Genomic DNA, 21439 nt, shown 5'->3' with positions numbered 1-21439 from the left:
TCTAAGCTATGTTGGTATTTTTACCCCTGTAAATTATCGATACAGTTTACGCATTTCAAATCGATAGCTATGCAGTTACCGTAGTGTCTCTCATGGCAAACACGTAAACATCCACCTGCGGCTTACACTATAGTTTGCAAATGTGCACACAAATAGATAAAACTTCAGACTCGAGATAACATGTGTATCTTCAAAGCTAAATCGCGTTTAAATCAAAGATAGATAGGACCGAACAAGACATTTTAGTTTTTACCTGTGTAGATACAGGTAACACGATGGTTTTATAATCGATGATGTAATTGTATTTTATGTAGATGCCTCCGTGATGATACCGTTAAAATACTAATAAAATAATTGATGACCGATGATTATTTACAATAAAGAAGAAACTTAAAAAATATCACCCAAATGGCAACTGGAGGACTGAAGGATTCAAACCGGGACAATGCGGGCGACTTTATTGGAGAATGCTCTGTGACACAAGCATGTGAGCCTTGTATGAAAGGCAACATATCAAAACCAGCCACGGTTTTCTGTGATGATTGCGATGAATATTTGTGTGATTCCTGTACAAATCCACACAAAGTTTATAATACTGCAAAAAAACATAACATTGTCGGATATGTGGAAATCGTGGAAATGAAAGGTATGGACAGGTGTGTGGAGCACAACAAGAAAATCAAGTTTTACTGCCAGGACCATGCAAAGCTATGTTGCACTTCCTGCCTTACCGTACATGTGAAATGTGGCCAATTAGAAGAAATAGACAGCGTACCTGAGATAGAACTCCCAGACATTTGTGATTTAAAACATTCATTGATTAAATTGGACTCCGATGCTGACTTTATCATAGCTGAAAGTAAGCGTCAGGATAGTGATTTGAACAAATCCGTTTCAAAAGTCAATGCAGAATTAGATGCAATACAAATCCGTATCCTTAAACTTTTTAAAGAGGCTCAGAATAACGTACAATCTGAAGCAACCGCTTTCAAGTCTGAGGATATCAACAGAAGCCAAACAGTCTGTACAAAGGTGAAGGAAGATCTGCATACAATATTGACAATTTGCTCTGCAATTGCAGAACGCGGAACGCCACAGCAAAAATATATCATTTTGAAACGTATGGAAGAGAACAATAACATGATTCAAGCTGAACAAGTTACGCTTGATCTTTCGTTGTCTTATCCAAGAGAGCTAACATCTCTACTTGAGATGGGAAAAGATTTTATAAAACTCCAAATCCAGAAAGGTATTTCAAATATATGCATGATTGTTAAAGCAATAACGATTCTTTCCATTACTTTTCAAGTCTTAAATTCGAATATAAAATGAATATATATTCACTGTATGTAGACGATTGACGATTCTTACCATAAACAATGCTACATCCTTAAGTTTAATTATAGTTTAAGATAAACATGTAGATACATATATTCGAACAATCAACACTTTCGTCGGTTAATTTTAATAAAAGAAAAATCCAAGAAATAAGAGACTGACATTCTGTTAAATTTAATTTATTTGAATGATGTGGGACGCATTAACTTGTTCTAAGAATATTCCCAATGCACACATAGTATAATGAGTGCAGACATATCGATTCGTTGTATATTAACTGCTACTTATACGTGTAATAATAAACGTTAAAAGCTCAATCTTTCACTTATAATATATATATATATTTATTTATATATATAATCAATATTGAGCCATCACATAGTTTTTAATGTCAATTGTTTAGTCATATACCTAACACAATGTTTTGTTTTTATCCATATAGGTTATATATTCAAAAAAACTATGGCGAATATCGTGTGTCAGTATAGTATAAACGTTTTGTTGAGGAATGTGTTTTTTTTATAAACTTTAATGCAATTAAGGCGTAAAGTCGTTATATTAAAGCAGAATCTTTCAATTCTCAATATTCAGTTTGCAAATGAAGACAGGCGAAAATATTTTAAGACATAAAGGCAGTTCTTCGTGAAAATTTTAATTTCGAACTTCATGAAACCCACTGATCCTGTGTACCTATCTGTTTTATGTGCAGTTTATTTTGCTTTAAGTACAAGAAAATAGCTTTCGCTCGATGTCGGTCACACAGTACTGAATAACTTTTTCTGGTGTTATGCAATTTACTGCTGCATTGAATCTAATAATAAAGAAGTTTGTTTGCATTTAAACGGCTAAACTTATAATAAAATTAACGTAGAAACTACGTTTACCAATAAACTTAATTATTTTTCGACCAAGTTGGACTAAATTTAGTTTTGATGACACGAGTGCTTATGAAATGTGCGTTTTTTTAGCAGTCGAAATGTACATTTGACCGCATGCTTCAGTAACATATTTCTGTGAACAACCAATGTCTATATGGTAAGTGTAACGGAATGATGTTGTAATAGAATCAGCATGATCATAATTTACATATTCACAGAATAAATCACCAAAGTAAATGATAACCTTTTAAACCGAATCCCGCCTTTTTAGTGTTTGAACATTAACATTTCGCTTAGTTGTACACCCGAGTAAAGCATCGTTTAAGATCACCCAACCTGTTATATTGTTATCAGCAAAATTGAGTGTACATGCAACTTCCGATTTATAGTTGTTTGTTTAAGAGCAGTAATGTAAATACTATAAAATTGTGGCCAAAGCATGGTTTTACTACTATTCACCAAATCTCACAAAAACTAAGGTTGAGTGCAAACAGGTGTATCTTGTTTACATTTTGTGAGATACAACAGTTTCAAACTTAACCCGCATTCGCGCGACGAAAGAAGTTCCATTTGAAGAGATAAGATTTTGGTTCAGTTATACATTTTGTTGTTATACAAATGTTTGGAACATTTTATTTTTAACAATTCTTATGTCTAGAGCTAGCAAAACACTCAGAGAACACATAGCAAAATGTATGCGTTATGTCGCAAAGTAAAACATATATGCAAAAAATGCGGTATGATGCTTCATAATCTCGTGGTAACACTGTGAAGGAATTGTGGAATTGCGGCGTTTCTTACAAGCGGAAAGAAACAAAGTTTTGCTTTGCTAAATAATTCGGCAAACGTATGCATGGTATATTTTGGTTAAAATTTTGATTAACACATGATATGTTTAAAACAATTTCAAAATAAAAAAAAATTGGTGCATGCTCAAATTTTAAGTAACAATCGGGAAGAAAGTAGCGTAATAAGCAGATATCGTACTTTCATTAAATGATTAATTCCTTGAGAGCGTAGTATCATTTACAAATCCTTATAATATACCTGTTACCATTTAAGGATGTCAGTGGATTTTTATGCAATTATGTGACAATTTGCAGTCTCAAAACTGTGCATTTATCGCCAAGGATAATGACTGAAAGAAATACTTTATTAACACAGCATAGGTAGTTATTCAAAAGCTTTAAATAGGTCATGCAAAATAGAAATACTCTCAGTGATGAATTGCCCTAGCCATGTTAACAGCGCGTTTCGCTTAACTACGGGATACTGTTAGTGCCATCGTGGTTACACATTAAAATCCAAAGGGCGACAATGCGATAGTACGATGGCGACAATGCGATATTACGATGGCGGCAATGCGATAGTACGATGGCGACAATGCGACAACGCAATAGTATGATGGCGACAATGCGATAGTCATCGTACTGTCGTCATCGTATTATCGAATTGTCGCTATCGTACTATCGCACTGTCGCCATCGTATTGTCGCAATGCCGTATTGTCAACTTAGTACTGTCGCATTGTGGCCAACGTACTATCGCACTGTCGCCATCGTATTGTCGAACTGTCGTCATCGTATTATCGCATTGTCGCATTGTCACAACCGTACTATCGCATTGTCGACTATCGCCCTCCGGTACACAAACTATTCTTATTGCAGAACCAAAATAGACGAATTTATAAAGATGTACTTTGAAAGAGGTTACAGTTATTATGAAATCAAATTCTTATTTAGTTATAGAATGGGTATTGATGTAAGGTATGCCGAACTGTAAAGTATTTTTAAAAGTGGCTCCATCTAGGAAAACATACGATGTGCGCATATGTACCGAAATGCGATAGACGACAATACGACAGTACGATGACGACAATGCGACAAAGCGACAATACGATGGCGAAAGTGCGATAATACGATGGCGAAAATGCGATAATACAATGGCGACAGTACCATATGCCCATCGCATGGTCGCCATCGTACAATCGCGCTGTCGTCATCGTATTATCGCATTGTCGTCATCGTACTGTCGCATTGTCGCCATCGTACTATCGCATTGTCGCCATCGTACTATCGCATTGTCGCCCTCAGGATTTTAATGTGTAACCACGATGATACTAACGGTATTACGTACTTAACAGAATCCAACTATCTGTACGGATATCTGAGATTTATACAGAAAATATTAAGCATAGATTTATAAGAACCACAGACGTTTTCTAAGCACAATCTTTATCAAATTAACAGAGTTTGTTTTTTAACCAAGTAAAATATATCGACATCGTTCATAATTATTGTCTTCTAATTATGGACGGGAACGAGTATTCGAAAATTTAAAAACAGACCGAATATTTAAATAAACTGTTCCTTTATTCGAAGTTCGCATACGTCCAAATTGTTTAACTCAATAATGTGTTCGTTTCTTAAAAGTCTATTATGAGTAGTGTCCAAATATAATTGACTTTTTCATAAAAAATGTTTATTAGTTTGTACAAATATGGCTGAAAATAAAATATTGCCAAATAATAGGAACCAGCTAATTCTATAGTATTAAGCTGTTGTCTGAAGAACAGGACGGCATGCGATTAATTTAAAATAGCCGTGTCACAAAAGGTTAAAGCCAGAGCATTTTATGTTTTCAAAAAAAATACATATCATGTACAGTTCTACATAGAGGAATGAAAATTGTAATACATCTCCACAGTATCACCATTAAGAAATGTATGTGGAATTCATATAGATTTGAGTGTCGCTATGATAAACTTGTTTCTTCATCATATTTTATCCTGAGTATGTTTTCAATTAAATACCAGAAGCTTTAAAACAAGCCCATAGGTAACAGACTTTGACAGTTTTATGAGAGGTGTAAATCTGTTGTGTTTTTGTGTTCACACAATAAATATATCATGAACCGTTCAAACCGATCATGAAAGTTCGTCTGATCCGTATCGTTCTGATCAATAATTTGAATATTGCTTTTTCTTCTTACCTATCCCACTTCATTCGGAGGCTCCGTTTGAATATCTAGTTACCGCATGTAACCATTATGATCTTTTATTGGCCGACTATTATTGGTTTCGCTCTATCCATATAGAATACCTGTTCTACTTTAAATCTTTTGAAATTTGTAAATTGTGGAAATAAAAATCGATAGTTCACAAACAATACAACTGCGTTTATTTCCAAATTGCCTTTAGAAATTCTGAATCGCATACGAGATATAATAACAACTAAATGCGTTGACTTTGGAGATAATTATTCAAAAGACATATTCAGTTTAAATGGTGATGTCTGTCTGAATGCTTAAGCGATGATAATAATAGTGACATGAAATCATAAATTTTGATCTGCAATTGTTGTATTTCAAATAGATCCTCCCCCCATAATATGACCGAACAAGGACTAAATTGCTTTCCGACTTAAAATCAAAGGCATATTGACTGATCGTGTAGCCTTTATGTCCTACATGAAGTCAGAATTCAACGCCAGAAACTCTATGCGCCACTAACGCATCAATAGCTTGTGCGCAATCCATGAACATGTAAACAGAGCCCCTTTCCGCCAACATGGAACCGCAGACATTTTTGCAGTATGGATAAGGCATCATTTAGTAAAATAACTCTCCAACCCAAAAGTAAAACAGTGAACTTTTAGTATATAGCAGTGGTTTTCCTACAATATGCACACAGAAATATTAAAAAATTAAGTCATGGCAAGTGACCATACAGAGAATTATGTCTTCAAATAAATGATGTTCCTCTTGTAGAGAGTACAAAATTGAAAACCAAACATATTTAGAATACTGTAAACTTAACTAACCATAGTGATGTCGCATCGTAGCAGAAATTCAAAAGGTAGCCGTTGAACTCAGAGATTGTATAGAAAAAATTCCACTGGTGGTGGTAGGGGGAAGGTGGCTGTACATGGCCTCTGAAACCTTAACTGCATCGTATTTAACGTGTCTATGGCTTCGCCTCTGATCATACAAACGGATAATTATGACAACCGCTAGTAACATGAATATCATATTTTTGGAATCGCTTTCATCAAAAAGTGTAGAAATCGACCGTTTTAACTTTCAAATAAACTGTTTGATGTGTATTTAACAATAGAGTGCATTAACAAATAGTTTCGTTATGCGGTAGCATAACAGAAGTCTATTGTTTATTCAATAAGCACTTTTAAAACTAAGGTGTATTTGGGGTTTATTACGATGGTCTATTTAGGATAGGTACATGCAGATACATATAAATATACATTTTCACGCAATATTTGATTATATGCAGCAAACACAGAACGCTCGTCGCATGTTTTCTATAAAAACAACAAGACATTTAAATGTAGCGAACGTTGAATGTTGAATGATTTTGGTTTTCATAAAATATGTTTTACTTTAACACTTACTGTAAAAGAGGTTTCGCATGCACATTGATTATTTAGAGGTTAATACCTCGTTGCTAGAGGGCTTTTGGCACTCAAGCAACGATGGTATTAACGTTTCTAATACTTAATCCCCGTTTTCGTCACAGAAATTACGTCACATGAGATACGTCATTAATTGCGTGATAAATTGAATAAAAATTAAAGTACCTAAAGCTGGTTCTGTAATAAATAGTACAGCTAACGGGCATTAAGTATTAAAGACGTTAATACCATCGTTGCTTGAGGGCCAGAAGTGATAATCGGCCCGCAGAGTGATTATTCACTCTGCGGGCCGATTATCACTTCTGGCCCTCAAGCAACGAGGTATTAACCTCTAAATATATAGTAACATAAGTATTAATCGTTTACAATACTTCTTTAATGATTTCATTACACCGCTCACCATGCAAAGACGTAACTAAAATTTTAACTGGAACTTACGGAATTTTTTATCAATACGCAATTGAATTTTTGAAAAGAAATGAAAATATTGTTAATGATAGAATATTAAAGCGGTGGCTGACGGAACGGATACCTGTTCGAAGTACGGAGAGATACAGGATTTACATATTCGATTACTTCACATATTGCTATTTCATAACTGTTTATATTTCATGTAAGCGTTATCATTTATTAACAAAATTACTCAATACTATATATATATATATATATATATATATATATATATATATATATATATATATATATATATATATATATATATATATATATATATATATATATATATATATATATATAATTTAAACCAGTATAGTATGAAGTCCTTTTGTTAATAAGTGATAACACATACATGAAATATATTAAACAGTTATGAAATAAAACTATGCGTCATTTTATATACACGTACAGTTTTGCATTTATACTGTAATTGGAATGCGATTTTTTGTCGATATAAAATCCTTTTAAGGTGATTGCATAACATTTGATTTGATATTGATTGGTTATTGTATTTAACAAGCATCATGTTTTATAATCTTTCTGAGAATCATTCGATTACTGTCATTTTTCTGTTATTTTAACTAAGTAAAATCAATAAGAGCGTGTGTAGGGTGCCGTGCTTCTTCAACTTGTGTTTAATTCGCACTCGCTATTTTATAAGCATTTCATTTTGATGAGTGAGTTTCCCCAACTGTTACGCAAAAATATCGGATATCTACAGCGCCTTTAGCGCTTTGATTTGTTTAAGCTGCGTTGGTTTATTTTACTGATGTTAATTTAGTAAATAGTCACTATAGTTTACGTATTGTAAATTCATAGCTTTTCAGTAACGAAAAAAATCTTTTTGCGGATCTGTTAACTCAACTCTTTCACGAGTAACATCAAGACATCAACAACTTTTAAGATGTGTTTCACACCAATTTGTTATTTTATAGAGGTAACTTTATTCTTGTTTAAAAAGTTTATCGATTGGTGTTTATTTGGCATAGCCCATGTAATGCACTGTAATGCACTGTAATGCACTTCGTGCAACATCACCTTTTTTCGTAAATTACATTTAATCCAATCATGTGATATTTAATATCCCATATTAAGAAAATCTCAAAAGATATTGACAAAAGAAAATGTTTTCGGATTGTAAATAATGAATAACTGTTTCTAAATAGGATCAACGTAAAACTCGTGTTATTATTTATTTTTACATACATACGTTTACACATACTAGATTGAGGAACTAAAATTATAACAATCTACCGCGGACATTAGTTTGCATGCTAGATTCTTATCTTGCTGGCATGCTAGATTCTTATCTTGCTGATCCTTGTACGTACATATATATAGATCCTCGTGTCATATCGACATTCTGTCGTAGGCTCGTTTTAGATAATCAGATTCGAACACGTGTAATCGTATCTGAACTGGTCGCAGACCAGATCACTAGGTAAGGTATCGCGTCGTTTGAAATCTGGACTGGTCGCACACCAGATCACTAGGTAAGGTATCGCGTCGTTTGAAATCTGGACTGGTCGCACACCAGATCACTAGGTAAGGTATCGCGTCGTTTGAAAACGCATCTCCATTTGTAAAAGCCTAAAATGTTCGATAAAACGACCGCGATCAGTTACGAGGTTTGTTTAGCGAATCGTTCTACAGTTAGTGATCAGTATCTATTATATTTGTGGCAAACACAACGAGCCTACTCGTATTACTTCGTTACGGATGGCATTAATTCGTGATAAACGCATAGACCTGTATCTGAAATATTACAAATTGTGACCAGATTGCATCCGGGCACAAAAACATCGTTTCACGACGTATTGTCTTCCATCAATCTTCAAATCCAGCTCCGAATGTGAGAGACGGATCACAATCATCCACGAGTGGATTATCGTGCGTTCGTGATCGTACGTTAGGGGACACCAGATATAAACGTGATGGCCACAATCGAGTAAATAATTATTCAGAACAACTCGGTCTCCTGTTACTGTTTTATTCATAGACGTTAACACAAAATGTTAAACAGATTAACTTCATCATTCATTCCAAATGTAACTGTATACGGCTCTTGAAAATTCCATGTATTAAAAATTACTCCTTAGATATCATAAGACCACGTTAGATTAAACGTGCACGTTGATGCGAATCCTAAGCAAAGCGTGGTAAATCTATTCTAAACGCACATGTATCTAGCTCACCTTAAATCTGTAAGCCTCTTTTAAAGCCCGATGTCAAGCGTCTTAGCGACCAGGGGTCTATTCGGACCTATTGTAAGACTCTGAGATTTTTCAACTTTTTGACAGTTTTGTACGGTGTATTTTGATGCGAATTCGCGTTTGTAGCAATGCAAATACAGTGCTTTGAACATATGATGATTTATTCAGTCCCACTCCGTCTGTGGAGGCATTGCAACGATTAAATTGAAACTGTGATTTGATGCAACCGTTCACTGATTGCATTTAAACGCTTTTCAAAAGATCCAAAAATAAATAATATATTATATTCCAAGAAAAAAAGGGTCGTTTGGATTATTGATAAAACAATCAAAGGGAAATGTATCGTGTTTGTAACGCTGTTCGTCGATTAAGTTGGTGAATTAGTAACAAAGCGTTCACAATACCCACGAATCCCAGAATTGCCCAGCATGACTTTCCTTTCAAATATCACTCGTTCCAATCCCAAATAAATGTAATTGCAGTTTTGTTTTTGCATAAAAAAGTGTTAAATGTCATTTAAATATAAGAGTTTCGTTAGTCAATTTATTTCATTTTCTTATTATTTATTATTATTATTATTTCAGTGAAAACCAGTCATATCAGCTTATCATCCCAACCAAGGCCACTCATCCTGAAGCTGCTCGTATCCGTGGATCTACCACAGACTGGAGATGATAAGGAGAAGCCTCTCCTCAGTGGACTGGACTTCCTGACGGACGGGAGACTGGTAGCCGTGGATAGCTGGAACATGAAATGTATCATACTGAATGAGCGACTGCAGAGACTTGGAACACCGTACAAGTTCAAGAATCACCCATACAGCGTAGTATGTGTGTCTCATGATACACTGTGTGTAACGATTGCTGGTCAATTAGTATATCTCCTGTCTGTGAGTACAGACAATACCATCACACTGACCAGGAAGATCACAACATCATCCGAGTTCGACTCTATATGCTGCATGTCTCCATCTAACATGGTCGTGAGTACGTTCGATGATCCCCGTCCTGTGAGAATGATATCAGTGGACGGGGTTGAGACAGACTTTGATCACATCCTGACGTTTCCAAAGAAGACTTACAAAGCTGATGAGAGTGCGTGCACGTATGTCCAGTCTAAGAACACGTTAGTACTGACTGACAGGTTCGCTCATACGGTATACATGCACGACACCTTGAAAGGCACATCTAGAGCAGTCACTAATGAGAACATACAGGAGCCTAGGGGTGCCTGTGTAGGGCCTGGTGACACGGTGCTGGTGTGTAGTGAGAATAAGAACTCCATCGTGCACCTGACCATTGACGGTAAAATACTCGGTACCTACCCAGTGGATATGGAGTTTCCGCACAGCATATGTGTGTCTAAGGATGACACTAGGCTGGCGGTGTCCAACAACGTTAAAGGCATCAAAAAACTTCACTTGTATAAGATATCACCGGTAATGAGTTAGTTGACTAATGAGATGTTGACCGTGCGATCATTTTACACACATATTAACAATAACACATGTAGCGTATTATGTGTGTCTCATGAAGTACTGTGTGTAACGCGTTAAAAAGTAGTATGTGTGTCTCATGATACACTGTGTGTAACGCGTTATAAAGTAGTATGTGTGTCTCATGATGCACTGTGTGTAACAGGTGATGGTTATAAAGTAGTATGTCTCCTGTCTGTGGGTACAGACAATACCATCACACTGACCAGGGAGATCAAAACATCATCAAAGTTTGGCGCTATGAAGTTCCCGTACAGCATATGTATGTCTAAGGATGGCACCAGACTGGTGTTGTCCAACAGCGCTAAAGACGCCGGGAAAATTCAATTGTATAAGATCTCAACGGCAATGAGTTAGATGACTAGTAAGATGTAAATATTATCCATGTGATCAGGCATTCTACACGATTATTAAATATAACTTACGTGTATTGGTGTTGTTAAATCAACTCGGAATGCTATCATGTTTAAAGAAAATTGAATAGTGTTGTAATAAGGTTTAATCGTCGAAGAATTTCGAACGATTTCGAACTACCTATACATTTTGCATTTGTTATAAAGTAAAATGTGTCTTTATACTGAACTTCAAGAAATTTTTAGTGTAAATTTGAAAATATTAAAATATATTGTTTATGTAATTCTATTTTAATTTGCATTTCATGCAACGTAACCGGTGTGTACGTTAGTTAGTCGCGTTGAATATTTCTAAATGTATGTTAATTTTGGAAAATAATAACTATAACTTAATTTACATTGCTATGCATATGTGTTTTAATGCCATGGAAGCAATTTTGCGTTCATTCAAAATAATGCTTGTTTTGCTTAGCCTAGATCATCTACAAATTATATAATTATCAACAAAAGTCGACTAGAACTAGAATTCCCTGAGCGTGTCACCTCTGCCTGTAAATAGGTTTATAAGCCTTGTATCGTTCTAATGTAAAGGATGCTATATAAAGCCGTTAGTTGTAGTTGTGGTCGTTTGTTTTAAATAAATTAGCAAAACGATAATATAAAATAAATTCTAGCATATTTGCTTTATCTAAGGTTCGCTATAATTTTATTTTTTAAAAACACACAATATTAATTGCACTTTGTAACAATTTAATGTATTCGTGAATTTCTGGGTCCGAGAAAACACACGCTATAATTGAAAACCTTATGATTCATAACACTCTGATCAGACATCCCCATATCAACGTGTGGAGAATGATAAAACAGGGAATTCGTGTAAGGTAGTAAACACATCATATTCAATGATCAGAAAATGTGTTTACAAGTCATATAATAATATCATTTTCTTGAATCAATGATAAATTTTATATGAATAACATGCAATTCAAATTGATGAAACCATATTAAACAAGGGCTGTTTGTAAAACATGCATGCCCCACATATGTGCTGTCAGTTGTAGTGGCAGCCATTGTGTGGATAAGTTTTTTGTCACTATGACCTTGACCTTTGACCTAGTGATCTGAAGATCAATAGGGGTCATCTGCCTGTCATGATCAATGTACCTATGAAGTTTCATGATCATAGGCCTAATTATTCTTGAGTTAGCATCAGGAAACCATTTAACTGTTTTGGGTCACTGTGACCTTGACCTTTGACCTAGTGACCTGAAAATCAATAGGGGCCATCTGCCAGTCATTATCAATGTACCTATGCAGTTTCATGATCCTAGGCGTAAGCATTCTTGAGTTATCATCCTGAAACCATTTTTCTGTGTCGAGTCACCGTGACCTTGAACTTTGACATAGTGACCTGAAAATCTATAGGGGTCATCTTCAAGTCATGATCAATGTACCTATGAAGTTTCATGATCCTAGGCGTAAGCGTTCTTGAGTTATCATCCGGAAACCATTTTACTGGTTCGAGTCACCTTGACCTTGACCTAGTGACCTGAAAATCAATAGGGGTCATCTGCGAGTCATGATCAATGTACCTATGAAGTTTCATGATCCTAGGCGTAAGCGTTCTTGAGTTATCATCCGGAAACCATTCGGTGGACGGACCGACCGACATGTGCAAAACAATATCCCCCTCTTCTTCGAAGGGGGGCATAAAAATCTTAAATGTATGCATATATCTGTAAGAATTCGGCAAAATCAAAACAAGATAGGGGTTCTTAAACACGATCGTAAGGCCTCCGTGGTAGAGCGTTCGATGTTAACACAAGTGGTCTCGGATCGGAATCCTTCTGGATGCAACAATAGATTGCCATTGAGTAAGAGGCACGGGTATTGCCAATATCCACGCACAGTTGTTGTTCATGCTCTCACATACAATCTCTACAATCACAAGAAAATCCTACCAGATTTTGTAGGTCAGTTTTATTATGTCCCCCACCACTATATGTGAAAGGTCAAGGTCATCCTTCAAATATATGGGTAAAAATCGCACATTTAATGTACTCTTTTGCAATATTGAAGATAGCAGCTTGATATTTGTATGCATGTGTATCTCATGGAGCTGCACATTTTGAGTGGTGAAAGTGAAGGTCATCCTTCAGGGTCAAAAGTCAAATATATGGGGACATAGTGTTTAACAAACACATCTGGTTTTTGTTTTATTATCGTATTATGAAAAGAAGTATCTTTTTCTTTTATGTTTCGGAAAAAAGCGTACACGATTAGGTTCATAATAAAAAATCCGCACACGGTCTATAAACCAGGTCAGCATAACATTGTCAATTCACAGGGCAGTAAATCTTCGTCCGTAATACTCGACATGAAAGGAATGGACAAGTGCCATGAACATGCACGAGAAATAGAGTTTTTCTGCCAGGATCATTCTAAGCTTTGCTGTCTTTCATGTGTTCTCATTCACCGGAAATGTGACCAATTGGATGAAATAGCCAAAGTATCCAGACAAACACGACCCGAGCTTCAAGCATTAAAACATTCATTGATAAAATTGCAATCCGAGGCTGACGATTTTTTAGCGGATTGTAAGCAGTCGGAGACTGGCTTAAATGAGTCTATTGCAAAGATTTCTTCAGAGGTGGATACGATGAAAGATCGTATCATAAAATTGTTTGAAGAAGCAAAGCAGAAATTAATAAGTGAGGCAAAACAATTTAAAATTGCGGACGTCAAACGAATTGGGAATAAACGTGACGCCTCGCTCAAAGTTAAGGAAGAACTAAATAAGGTATTGTCGATGTGCTGTGTCGTTTTAGACAGCGGGACGCCCAGTCAACAGTATATTTATTCAGAATTAATGAAGGAGAAACGGAAAACTATTGAATCAACTATGGATGACCAAAGAAAGATTAAATTCTTATCAACAATGACAGTGTCTTTTCCAAAACAGGTTACTTCCCTTCTTGAGATGGGAAGCAATTCTATAAAACTGAATTGTGTAGGCAACAAGACAGGTATTTTATTTAACAGTTAGTTTACATTTGGTCTAATTCAAATAACAGTATTTGTCGATGAAGTCCAGAGAATAAGTTCAAAATTGTAATAACGATTTAAATATTTGGATACTGTTACAATAGAACAGTTATTTAAAAAATAAAATCATAAAATGTAGTCTATATGCAAATTTTTCAGAGTTGCCCGGTACAGTACGGTAAAAATAAACATAAGTAACTAGCAGTACTTGAGATGATAAAAAATATTTACATGCACAAAAAATAAATATACTGATAATTTAAAATATTGTATTTTCATTTTTTTCACATATATGTAGTAAATTTCAAACTTTAAAAAATTAAAAAGGAATGAACAAAGAAACACAAAATTGTTGTAAGCGATAAGACGAGAGCTGCGCGGCCAATAACAAAAAATACATACGGAGCATGAACTGAATTTGATCATGATCGAGATGATGATGATGATGACGATGATGGTGGTGTTGGTAATGATAATGGTGGTGGTGATGATCAGATGATGGTGAATAGATGATGATGGTGGTGGTGGTGATGATGATGATGGTGATGATGATGATGATGATGATGATAATGATGGTATTGATGATGATGGTGATGATGATGATGATGACCCGGTCATAGATTGACTTAAAAAATCAAAACGCACAATGTATTATATTCCAACAAGCAAAGTGCCGTTTTGGTAATGGATACACCTTAATCAAAGAATCATAAACAACTTTAATCAAGTGAACATATTTGAAGGAAAATATTTGTTTTACATTATCGAATAAAACAATAACGAAGTTTTACTATGTTTATGGTACAACATACATATTATTTACTACCACAACAATATCATTTGCAACCCCTTCATTACATGAGTTCATGTTAGAATCCTGGGATTCTTAGGAAACTTGTGTTATGTTCTGAGTTTCTTATCTTCCTTACAGTCATTTTTAGGCTGTCCGTGTTATGACAGTAATTAATGTCAACTGGTCACCGAGAATCGAACATACAGTGCTGTAAACATAGTTGATATAATGATTTATTAATTCGTTCGGTATAGGTATTCCAACGCTTGTTGATGATGTTGATTATGATTAATAGTATCATTATTAGTTTAATAATCATATAGTGATGATGATGAGGAGGAGGGCGATGATGATGATATTTATATACTTTTAAGAAAACACATACATTTTCAAATAAAGCTTCAAAAATAAAGAATGTATTATATTCCAGCATGCAAAGTGCCGTTTTTGTATATTAATAAAAGAATCATATACGAATTTATCATGCCTGTTTACCTCACTCCATCGATTTATTTGGTATATTTAAAAAAAAGAGCATAAAAAATACCCACTTATATGCTTATCCCTTATTAGCCCAGTGCAACAGAATTTCCTCCAAAATAGTATATAAAACGTATCTCAAACGAAAGAAGTCTATCTTGACATAATAATTATGTAAGATCATATACATACATGTATAAGAGTTTTATTTGTTAAGTTTTTTCATGGCACTTTACAAATACAACGATATGTGAACAAGGTTAACTGGACTCATTTTAATACAACAATGTGTAATTATATAACAATAATACAAATTAATATTGGTGATAATAATATAATTACTTGTTAATGTCTTTATTTGTTGTTTGTTATTATTATTTCAGTGGATACCAGTCCCATCAGCTTATCATCCCAACCAAGGCCACTCATCCTGAAGCTGCTCGTATCCGTGGATCTACCACAGACTGGAGATGATGAGGAGAAGCCTCTCCTCAGTGGACTGGACTTCCTGACGGACGGGAGACTGGTAGCCGTGGATAACAAGAACGACAAATGTATCATAATGAATGAGCAACTACAGAGACTTGGAACACCGTACAAGTTCAAGTATCACCCATACAACGTAGTATGTGTGTCTCATGATGCACTGTGTGTAACGAGTGGTGGTTATGAAGTAGTATGTCTCCTGTCTGTGAGTACAGACAATACCATCACACTGACCAGGGAGATCAAAACATCATCCAAGTTCGACTCTATATGCTGCATGTCTCCATCTCACATGGTCGTGAGTACGTACGATGATCCCCGTCCAGTTAGAATGATATCAGTGGACGGGGTGGAGACAGACTTTGAGCACATCCTGGCGTTTCCAAAGAAGAATTACAAAGTAGATGAGAGTGCGTGCACGTATGTACAGTCTAAGAACACGTTAGTACTGACTGACCGACTCGCTCACACAGTGTACTTGTACGACACCCTGAATCGCACGTCTAGAGCAGTCACTAATGAAAACATACAGGAACCTCGTGGTGCCTGTCCAGGGCCTGGTGACTCGGTGCTGGTGTGCAGTATGAGGAAAGACTCCATCGTGCACCTGACCATTAACGATAAAATACTCGGTACATACCCAGTGGATATGAAGTACCCGTACACCATATGTGTGTCTAGGGATGGCACCAGGCTGGTGGTGTCTAACAGCGCTATAGGCGTCAGGAAACTTCACTTGTATAAGATATCACCGGCAATGAGTTAGCTGACTAGTAAGATGTAAATGTTATCTGTGTGATCAGGCTTTCTACACCATTATTAAATATTGACTTTCGTGTATTGTTTGTGTTAAATAAACTCGGAATACTATTCCGATTTATTAAAATTAAATAGAGTTGTAATAAGGTTTTATCGTTGAAGAATTTCAAAAGGTTTCGAACTAACTATGTATTGTGCATGTATTATAATGCAAAATGTGTCTTTATACTTACCTTCAAGAACTATTTTATTGTATATTTGAAGACATTTAAATATATTGTATATGTAATTCTATTTAAATTCGCATTTCATGCAACGTAACCGGTGTGTACGGTAGTTAGGCGCGTTAAATATTTCTAAATGTATGATAATTTTTGAAAATAATAACTATAACTGAACACTGCTATGCATATGTTTTCTTAATGCCATAAACAATTTGCGTTCATTCAAAATAATGCTTGTTAAGCCAACATACACAACAAGACTTATTATTGAGTCGCGTTCCAAGAAAACTGGGCTTAATGCATGTGCGTAAAGTGTCGTCCCAGATTGGCCTGTGCAGTCCGCACAGGCTAATCAGGGACGACACATTCCGCCTAATCTTGATATCGGTAAAAAGGGACTTCCTTGCAACTAAAAATTCCGTAAAAACGGAAAGTGTCGTCCCTGATTAGTCTGTACGGACTGTACATGCATTAAGCTTAGTTTTCTCAGAACAACGCTCAATTATCAACAAAATCGACTAGAACTCGATTTCCCAGCGTGTCACGTCTGCTTGTCAATAGTCTAAGATGCCTTGTATCGTTTCAATGTAGAGGATTGTTTGTTTTCAAATAAATTAGCAAAACGATTATATCAAATTAATTATATAATATTTTCTTAATCTTAGCTTTGTTATTATTTTATTTTAAAATAAACCAATAGTTTCATTTTGTAATATTTTTTGTTTTCGCGATTTTCGGGGGCCGAGAGAGAACTCGCTTTAATTTAAAACCGTCTGTAGCGCCACATATGTCGAAGGCTACGAGATTTGTCGCAACGTTGACGATAAATGTCTCAAGGAACGATAAATGTCGCAAATCCTACTGACGATATATGTCGCAACTTTAACGATAAACGTCGCAAAAATTTCAACTGCCGATATATGTCGCAACATTAACGATAAATGTCGCACACCTTTGTAAGTCATGTTTAATAAGAAAACTTGAAGTAAAATGACTCAAACTTTAAGGTTAGATTTAGATTACCCGACGAGGTTCTTTGAGCCGACTTCCGACAGAATGGTCAGTTTTTAGTTAGTATTGTCCGAAATTGTCAATTGTGGTCAGTATTTTCCATAATTGTCTGTTGCGGTCAGTATTGTCCGAAATGGTCAGTTGTGGTCAATATTGACCCAATCAATTCTTATAATTCTTGGCTCGAGTAGCCAGTTGTTGATTTCCCTGTTCTAAATGGACTGCTGTTATCAAGATTGGCCAAATGGTGTAAGATGTGATAAAATTGCAACATTATTACAGCAACACAAATTACGATAAAATTGTATTGAATATTGTATGTTAGTTAAATTGTAGCGCCGTTAAATGTCGCATCGCCGTTATATGTCGCAGGCAACGAGATTTGTCGCAACGTTGACGATAAATGTCGCAAGGAACGATAAATGTCGCAAATCCTGCTGACGATATATGTCAAAACTTTAACGAAAAATGTCGCAAAAAAATTCAACTGCCGATATATGTCGCAACATTAACGATAAATGTCGCACACCTTTGTAAATCATGTGAAAAACGAAAACTTGAAGTAAAATGACTAAAACTTGCAGGTTAGATTTTGATAACCCGACGAGGTTCTTTGAGACTACTTCCACCAGAATGGTCAGTTTTTAGTTAGTATGTCCGAAATCGTAGATTATGCTCAGTATTTTCCATAATTGTCTGTTGCGGTCAGTATTGTACGAAATGGTCAGCTGTGGTCAATATTGACCCAATAGAGTCTTATTATTCTTGGCTCGAGTAGCCAGTTCTTGATTTCCCTGTGCTAAATGGACTGCTGTTATCAAGATTGGCAAAATGTTGTAAGATGTGATAAAACTGTAACGGGTTCTTCTTAACTATAGTGTATACGTTTTTTTTATTATGCAGAACTGTTTGATAGAATTAAGAACATGAACATGTTCATTCATATCTTTGTCGTGTTCGAAACTTGGTCACACCAGGTCAAAACCTAGGTCACTTGGTCAAAATAAAGAAAATATTGTTAACACTACAATTCATATTTATCGTTCAATCTTCTTGAAACATGGTCACAGCGAATGTCTTAATGATATATCAGCATTCTTTTAAAATGGTTCGTTGAAAAAGATGGCCGCCAGGAGGCATATTTGCTCACATGGCTATAGTAAAACCTTTTTTACACTCTAGAAGTCACATTTATACTTAAATCTTCATGAAACTTAGTCCGAACATTTGTTGTTATGATACATCGGCTTAATTCGAAAATTGTTAGGGTCCGTTGAAAAACATGGCCACTAGGAAGCGGGGCAGTTTACCGTGTATAGCTATAGCAAAACCTTGTTAACACTATCGTTTATAAAAAATATTGATGCACTGATGTTGTCTATTGGCACTTATATCTGATAATGAAGAAAATACACAAAACACTAGTTGTAATGAACCACATGCTGAAGTGTACAAATGCATAATTTCAACATTGCGCTAGGCTATCAACAACAGTATATTCTGATAGGAAGACATTCATGTTCCGGGTATAATAGATATAAAATAGATAATAAATATAAAAGTCCTCAAAATGTTTTAATCCAGTAGATTTCTCTTGAAGCATCATAACTTGTGTAAAGTGTATTTGCTGTTTTTTGCTTATGTCTTACATCTGCCCCCCCCCCCCCCCCCATCAAATTGGGCACATGTCCGGTAGGAAGTTATTTTATCAGTTATTTAGCATCAATAAATATATTTTACTTCCTCTGTGTGGCAACTTCTGACCCCTGTCAAGATTAAATAACACATACATGTATTCGAGGGCCTCTATATGATGTTGCATATAAAATATAACACTAGGTCATAATGACTTCTTTATTAACATTAAACTTTATATCATGACATAGCATGAACATAATTTGTATATGGCTTAAAATAGAACAAAGCATTCTTAAAGCAATCGGAAAGTCTATAACAATTCATAAAATTGGTATTAAAAGGAGGTGGTAAAATCTGATAAGGGTTAATATTTGAGATGTAGATATACAACTATTTCATATCTAAGAGACATTAGTACAAACTATTTTACGAATATGTATCTCGTTAAATTGTCTGCTTGTGTTGTAGTATTCTCATAGCTTTGAGTTTCACACGATATCGATTCCACTTAACTGTTCGCTTTTCGTTTTGACTGATCCATTGTTAATGTTTAGAAGAAAATCTGATTCAGTAGCGACATGAATGCCACGGCATTTTTTTCACAAAATGGCTGCTGCTCAAAAAGAGCCCTTGCAGAAATGCTTTTCTTTGCTCGCTTTTTGGGTGGAGATACTTTATACAATGGTGAACGAATTGGTGACTTAATGGGCGTTAGCACAGGTGTAATTTGTTGTAGACAAACGCCAGTGTGACATATAGTTGAAGAAATGCATTTTGGTATAACTAATCGTAAAGTTTGCGATGTCTTCAAGCGCTTTCTCTTCAAGCGATGAAGCGATAGACTTGACTTTTGGCGCATTCTGAAATAACAAATCAGCTATATATAACATTTATATAACAGACATCTAATTATACCAATTTTTTTATGACATCAAAATTTTATCTTCAGAAAAAATAATTATATATCGATTACCACATATATGTTATTCAGACTAACATTTAAATTTAATATTATATACTACATATATTATTGAAGCTTGGCAAAATCACCGCAAGCTCAGAGCTGCCAATGTTTCGAGCCGAGCATTATATTTTTAATAAGTTCTCTCATGCGCCAGGTATGTAAAAAGAAATGTCACATGCGCCAAGTATGTAAATAGAAATGTTAAGTTTAGTTTAGTTTAACTGCAAACTACATTTGGTCTATTTAAACATAAATATGTGAAAAGCCAAGGATCTTTCGTCCAAATGACATACCTCCTATTACATTATTTTCATGCTTATATATATATATATATATATATATATATATATATATATATATATATATATATATATAACAACCTTTTTCGAGCGTGACTTGTATTTAATTGAATTCATTTAATTTAATAAAATTAAACACTATGTAAACATGTAAAAATAACACAGGATTTCGTTTTTTCTGATCATAGAACGGAACGTCATTTGGACGAAAAATCGCTTGGCTGATCACAAATGTTATTACAATTTTATTATGATAAACATCACATTAAAAGTAAAAAAAGTAGCAGTTCAGATGATGTACTCAAAACCGCCTATGTGACAATATATACAGGCACTTGTAAACCAACCATTACATTTTAAACCAGTATGAAAAAGGGCAAAGCAGTTAATATTTTTGCATTATAACATATTTAATAGATCTTTTTTTCCTCTCATGTATCCCCTTGAAAATCTCATAAGGAAACTGGAAGTCATACAATTGAGTCTCATTTAAAAAAAAATGGTCTTAATGCAAGTGCGTAAAGTGTCATCCCTGATTAGCGTGTGCAGTCCGAACTTCATGGGTTAATCTGGGGTGAACT

At 35.0% G+C, this 21439-nt stretch overlaps 1 protein-coding gene across 1 annotated transcript; it reads left to right on the top strand.

The window, feature by feature from the left end:
* The first annotated feature begins 408 nt into the window (after positions 1-408).
* LOC127839926 (uncharacterized) lies at positions 409-17654 on the top strand. Its single transcript, XM_052368318.1, has 3 exons — positions 409-487; positions 9896-10631; positions 16600-17654. The coding sequence occupies exons 1-3, from the start codon at positions 409-411 to the stop codon at positions 16727-16729; spliced, it is 945 nt and encodes a 314-aa protein (XP_052224278.1). The 3' UTR covers positions 16730-17654.
* Positions 17655-21439: the final 3785 nt, after the last annotated feature.

This window comes from Dreissena polymorpha, chromosome 7 (assembly GCF_020536995.1).
Source record: "Dreissena polymorpha isolate Duluth1 chromosome 7, UMN_Dpol_1.0, whole genome shotgun sequence".
Classification (NCBI taxonomy): Eukaryota; Metazoa; Mollusca; class Bivalvia; order Myida; family Dreissenidae; genus Dreissena; species Dreissena polymorpha.
Note: the sequence above shows the minus strand (reverse complement) of the source record. Positions and strands in the feature narration are given on the sequence as shown.

Bases quoted from the DNA above. Each gene is read 5' to 3' on its own strand.
- LOC127839926 (XM_052368318.1), top strand. From the start codon at position 409: ATGGCAACTGGAGGACTGAAGGATTCAAACCGGGACAATGCGGGCGAC. The intron at 488-9,895 runs GTGAGCCTTGTA...TTATTATTTCAG, and splicing joins ATGCTCTGTGACACAAGCAT to TGAAAACCAGTCATATCAGC. The intron at 10,632-16,599 runs CTACCCAGTGGA...AATACTCGGTAC, and splicing joins GACGGTAAAATACTCGGTAC to ATACCCAGTGGATATGAAGT.